The 6,000-nt window shown below is 44.7% G+C and overlaps 1 protein-coding gene across 3 annotated transcripts; it reads left to right on the forward strand.

Moving 5' to 3' along the window:
• Positions 1–1,787: 1,787 nt before the first annotated feature.
• On the forward strand, positions 1,788–5,338 carry LOC135619998 (protein transport protein sec31-like). Of its 3 annotated transcripts, none has more exons than XM_065122556.1 (7): positions 1,788–2,078; positions 2,248–2,333; positions 3,290–3,820; positions 4,296–4,605; positions 4,710–4,787; positions 4,915–5,017; positions 5,126–5,338. In XM_065122556.1, the coding sequence occupies exons 2-7, from the start codon at positions 2,281–2,283 to the stop codon at positions 5,170–5,172; spliced, it is 1,122 nt and encodes a 373-aa protein (XP_064978628.1). In that variant the 5' UTR covers positions 1,788–2,078; positions 2,248–2,280; the 3' UTR covers positions 5,173–5,338. The 3 variants fall into 3 exon arrangements, with proteins under 3 accessions (XP_064978628.1, XP_064978629.1, XP_064978631.1); XM_065122557.1 differs by having other exon boundaries at positions 4,915–4,971; XM_065122559.1 differs by lacking the exon at positions 4,915–5,017.
• Positions 5,339–6,000: the final 662 nt, after the last annotated feature.

A 6,000-nucleotide genomic window follows, 5' to 3' on the forward strand; every position in this document is an offset into this window, starting at 1 on the left:
CAACAAGGGTTCAAGTAATGTAAGTTGTCATTCCCTTGTCGTCCGTATGATTAAAATGCTAAGAGAAAATTATTAGAGACAACTAAGATCATCTTTACATAAAATATTTCATGAAATATTTTATTATTTTATGACTAAATATAAAAAACTCAGTTTCAATATAATAAAAAGGAAAACAAATCATCTTTTAATTATTTGTGTTCATACTTATTACCTACCTTAAGTTACTAACTTAGAAATTGAAAGAATCGAGTCAAAAAAACCTCTATTGATATCGATTTTCAAGTTTAAGCAGTTGTATGTTGTCCTCTCCTATTGCTCATATAATAAAAGACTAAGAAAAGATTCTTAAAGTCGACTAGAGGTTACCTCTACTTGAAACATTTTATAAAAAAATTCTACCTCTTTTAAGTTCTGGTATAAAGACACGTATTTAACACAATGAAAAGTGATAATCACCTTTTAACCATTCTGAGTTGACACTTATCTATCTTATATTACTAATTTTATCATCGAAGGGATTGTGATGAAAAACTACTGTTGGCCTCGGTCTTTAGGATAAAGTAATTATAAATTGTCTTCCCCCTCACTCTTTAAATAAAAGGTTACTGGGATATTATTAGAGGCAATTATAGATTATCTTTTCTTATAATATTTCATAAGCTATTATGTTCCATTATGATAAGTAATAAAAAACTTATATTCAATACAATGAAAATAGAGAATTACATTTTTATTACTAATACTCACACTAATCTACCTCGTGTTATTATCTTGGGAGTTCGAAACCTCTCCCAATCTCGATCTTCGGGTCCAAGTAGTTATAGATTATCCCTTCCTCCTCTTAATCATCCATTTACTTAAAAAATCAATGGGAGGTTGCTAAAGACGATTGGAGATTGTTTTCTCTAAGAATATTTCAAAAAATAATTTACTTATTTATGACTAAGTATAAATACTCATATCCAACACAATGAAAATGAAGAATCATTATTTGATCTCACGGGTCTAACTAATCTCATGCTACTAACTTCGATGTTAGAATGATTGGATCGAAAAATCTCTACCGACCTTGATTTTGTATATATGACATATAAAAAATTTAATATTTTTATCTCGAAGTTACTTCAGATAATTTTGTGCACACGGTCATGATCGAGATAATCAGGATGTCAACGTTATTTTTTAATAGAAATAATATAATAATTTTTATTACTATATTAATTATTATTTATAAATTATAGTTAAATATAAAAAATACAGGAATCAACAACTCGATGTCTTTTTTTTAATGTTGAAAATAATAAATTAAAAATATTTTTAGCCATTTATACTATCTTGCGGATACGGTGTATAAATACGGGACACCTACGTGCCATCAGCCATTTTCACCATTTCTGAAGTCAATCGTGGCCGTCTGCATACGGACTCTGCGTTGGGTGTCCCGTGGATGTGGACAAAGCGAAGGACAGGGAGGACCGAGAGATCCGGGATCGGGGAAAACGGACGGTAGATCTATCACCCGCATAAGAACAACTCTACTGGTATGCAGTAAGTCATTATGAGGACATGAACAACCCACGACACGAAACAAGGGTGGGATTCTTTAGCTGCGCAAACACCCTCGTCTCGCTGCATTATTTACGATACGAGCACTCGTCCGGGAGGGTAGACCGGAAATTAGACGCGGCGATAAAGGGTTGTTTGGGAATTTGGTGTTCGGTAAAGCCGCTATTTTAACCCCATTTCTTCTTCATCACCTTCGCTGCTCTCTCTCTCTCTCTCTCCCTCCGATCTCCCCCCCCCCTCCTCTCTCTCTCTCTCTCTCCCTCCCCTTCTCGTCCTCCAGAGCGACGCCGTGCTCTTTTGTTCTCCATTTCCATAGATGGATTTCTTCTTCTTATTCCTTGAATCCATGCGGCGGAAAGCTTCGTTCTGAGAGCGGAAGAGATAAGAGAGAAGCAGAGGATTCTGGTTCTTTTGGAGGACACCATTGATCCATGTGAGACGTCTGGGAGGGTCGTGAGATTTGTGCAAAGAACCGCTTGTTGATTCAGTTGCGCATTGGAAATGATGAGGTTTGCTCCAATCTCTCTCTCTCTCTCTCTCTCTCTCTCTTCGTCTTTCTCCTCTCTTCGGCTCTGTGGCTACCTCGGTCTGTTGGTTTAATGATGATGACCTAATCTTGAAGTCTTTCTCCTAACTTGTCGTTGCTTGAGATCGAATTTTTCTATGTGTATTTTTAAGGAGACAGCTGAGGAGGAAAAGAAGGCGGAGGCGATGGAGGCGAAGAGCGTTTCTCCGGCTGGAGATTGTGCCTTTTCTGCCGGCGGGTATCTGCCGGCAGATCGCCTCTTTTGGTTCAGTTCCTATCTTCCGTCTCCGGACACAGGCCGCTCACCCTCCTTCGGCTTGTTGTTGGCTTTGGTTTTGTTTTTGGAGATTCAAATCTTCCTTTTCTGCGCAAGTTTTCGGATTTGGTCCCCAAATGCCTCCTCCCCTTGGCTATCCGCCCGTTGTTCTCGTCTCAAGTGTCGTCGGAAAAGAATCGTGTTTTTTTTTTTTTCTGAACGCTTTGTGTTCTTCAGTTTGAGTTATTGTTCGGTTCCATTGGCGTTTAGGAGCTTCACGGTTTCTTTGATCGAGTGCTGGAAATTTGTTTCTACTATGGAACCCTTGGTTTTGATCTGCGTTTGCTCTTTCCCCGCAGTTTCCGATGTCCAGTTTCGATGGTCTTGCGGTCGGAACCGTAAGGCAGATCGCCAATTCTGGTTGACACAAACCTCTTACTTCGGTTTCTCCCTTGAATTAGCCGAAGGTTTTGTCTTAGGTCACCTAAATCTGTTAGATCTACCCCGCCTTCATCAATCTGTTTTCACTTCTCTTCTTGACGAGTTTCTTCCTTGTTTCGCCTGGCGATGTGTTTGGTTTCGTTCAGCTTGTGTGGTCGAGAGATCTCCGAGTTCGTAATTAGCAGTTGGAACTGCTGCTTTGTTTCTCCGTTTCATGTTTGCTCTTCTTCTCGGACATGGATGTATGGATTTGCTTCATACCATTTTGGATTGCAACTGATTCATGGAACATGGACGGATCCAAGTGCACACGTCCTACTTCCTCTGATCGAATGGTTTCGATGTCGTCTCTATGCGATCTGCAATTCTTGTTTCTCTTCAGATTGCTGCCTTTAATCCCTGGCTTTGGGACTTTATGTGGTCACTTGATATATTCCATTGAGTTATGAAGGCACGAGGGAGGTGCTAACCCCAATTCTGTCATCGTTGTTCCGCAGATACCAGAGAGTAAGCCCGGATGTCCTTCCCCTCGGCAATGGAAGGAAGCCCATCCTGAGGACAAGCAATGAAGACGACGCCGACCACAGTAGCAGAAACGCGAACCACTCTCCTTCCGAAGGCAAATCCACAAGAGCGAGATCGGTGTCGGTTTCGGCCGGCCCATCCCCGTCCCGAGACCACCAGTTCCCTCGCATCCCCGCCCCCTCCGATTCTCCTACCTCCGCGGCGGCTACACACTCCGAGAGGCAACCACCCCCTTCCGCCTCCCCCAAATCTCAGAGTCGGCAGCACCATGACGCCGTCAACGGTGTGGGCAGCGACGTCATCCTGCAGTGGGGACACAACAAGAGGTCCCGCCGGCCGAGAGCGTCAGGCGACGAGACTTCCGCCCACTTGAGGCAGTTGCTCAAGATCCCGCGCAGATCGCCTGCGTCGTCGTCGGCGGCGATGCCCCCTCCGCCCTGTGGCGGATCGTGCCCCAGGGCAGGCCATCTGAGGACGTCTGTCCCCGTCCGCGACGCCAAGAAGTATGCGTTCTCTCTAGCCCCCTCGTTTAGTTCCCCTGTTCCATGATGCTGTTGCCATCTCCCCACTGGTAAACCTTTGGGTGGTTTAAGTAAAGTAGCTTTTGTTTTTTTTGCTTTTCTCCTATAATTCTAATCTTTCGCTTTTAATTATTATCAGACCCTTGTTTTTTCATTTTTTTCACGCGTCTTCCCACCCGCCCACGTCTACCTTCTATTTTGTTTCATCCACTGCCCACTTTTTCTTTAAGCAGCAATTCTTTCTCTCTTTTTTTCTTTAATTTTATTGGGCATTAAATTGTTTCTTTTCCATTATTTTTTCTTGGGTGTCGAGGCCTGCTTTCGCCTTGCAGGGCTATAAATACCACCTTCCACAATTTCCTCTCATTCATAGAGTTGATCATTGTGCGCCTTTCCCCCCACCTTTTTCCTTGTTTCCCAGTTCTGAGATCGTCTCTCTTTTTCTGGCCATGATCAGAGGCGTCGAAGACCAATCGGGCGGCCCAGCTCGATCCGAAAAGCGATCGCCACCTGCCCCGCCGGATAAAGCTCCGAGGGCCGCCGCCGACGCCCCGGTGAATCCGTCTGGGCCGAAGCAGCCGCCGGCGGATCAGGAATCGGCTCCCGTCGCGATCGCGGAGAAGCTGAGCCTGGATCGGCTAGAGTGGCCTAAGATTTACCTTTCCCTCTCGCGCAAGGAGAAGGAGGACGACTTCCTCGCCATGAAGGGCACCAAGCTCCCCCAGCGGCCCAAGAAGAGGGCCAAGAACATCGACAGGACCCTCCAGGTTTCGATCCCATCGACAATTTTTGTCCTTTTTCTGGTTCTTGCTTCTTGTGTTACAAAACCAACAATGATCACACGTATTTTTTCCGGGATTGTTGGATGCAGTATTGTTTTCCAGGAATGTGGCTGTCAGATTTGACGAGAGGACGGTATGAGGTGAGGGAGAAGAAATGCGCGAAGAAGGTACACTCAATTCTCCCCCATTCTCCTCCCTCCCATTTCCCCGTCACGAACAATCTTGGCTCTTCCAATTATTAATTTTGTTGCCACCTCTTCTCGGATGCCAAATCCATCGTCATATCCTCTCAAGACATCATACGGCATGCATGATCGAAATCAATTCCACTACTTGCCCTCGAGAGAAGGGGTAGGGCTTTTCTTCTGCGTCACGTGGGCACCTGACATCAAGCGTGGTAGCCGCATTGATTGCTGGCCTCGCCTTCTCCATCTTTTACTTCCGCATCGAGATCTGTTACTCCCTTGTGCTGCCGACGATCATAAATTGTTATTGCATTGTGCAGAGGCGGAGGGGGTTGAAGGGGATGGAGAGCGTGGACAGCGACTCTGAGTGATGGCGGCCGAATTCAGATGTGAATGGGGGTTCTTCGTTTTGTTCCCTAGGTTTCGTTTTCCACATTTATACCCTAGTTTTTGGGCTTCGGGCGGAAGGGACCCCCGAGTTCTTGTACAGATCTCCAGCTTCCATCAATGGAGAAAGGTTCTTCGTTGAAACACTTAATTGGTTTTTAACTGTGGTTGGTTTCATTAAATGGTGTCAAACACTTGTCGACGCCACTGTTGGCGGACCCTCAATCCGTACGCTGGTGATGGCTGGGAAGGCACACAAAGGACCAACGGGTCCCACAATGCGGGCGATGCCGTGGCGGGTGGTGATTCTCCGCTTAAATCCAACGTTATGATGTGGTTCTGAGAGAGTTGAATTAATAATTAAAAAAGCTTTGCACATAGATAACGGGTATCAAAAAATATTTTTAATTTAAAAAAACGAGTTATATATATATATATATATATATATATATATATAAATATAATTTTGGTCAAGCGCTTGGTCAACTTGGGGTCATTTTAACCACGTACGAAACTTGCGGAAGACCTGTCACCCGGCTTTGCGCTGGCGTTCCCCTTACGATGTCACAACGTCGGCAGCGCGCGAGAGAGAGAGAGAGAGGGAGACCGCTCGAGAGATCGTAAGATACCTCTTCTATTCTCGTTCATTGACCCTCTGAACCCTAATCCTCGTCGCTGGGATCCTTTGTGCTGTTGACAAGGCGATATCTCTTCTCCCCTGCTGCGATACATGTTTCTATCTTTCGGCTACGGAATTGGGAACCTTTACAATTTGTTGATTGCTTTGCGTTCGGAGATCGCTGAGATC

Source organism: Musa acuminata, chromosome BXJ2-8, assembly GCF_036884655.1.
Source record: "Musa acuminata AAA Group cultivar baxijiao chromosome BXJ2-8, Cavendish_Baxijiao_AAA, whole genome shotgun sequence".
Lineage (NCBI taxonomy): Eukaryota > Viridiplantae > Streptophyta > Magnoliopsida > Zingiberales > Musaceae > Musa > Musa acuminata.

Coding starts and splice junctions, on each gene's coding strand:
- LOC135619998 (XM_065122556.1), top strand. CDS start 2,281: ATGGAGGCGAAGAGCGTTTCTCCGGCTGGAGATTGTGCCTTTTCTGCC. Junction 2,334..3,289: donor TGTGCCTTTTCTGCCGGCGG/GTATCTGCCGGC, acceptor GTTGTTCCGCAG/ATACCAGAGAGTAAGCCCGG. Junction 4,606..4,709: donor ACATCGACAGGACCCTCCAG/GTTTCGATCCCA, acceptor TGTTGGATGCAG/TATTGTTTTCCAGGAATGTG.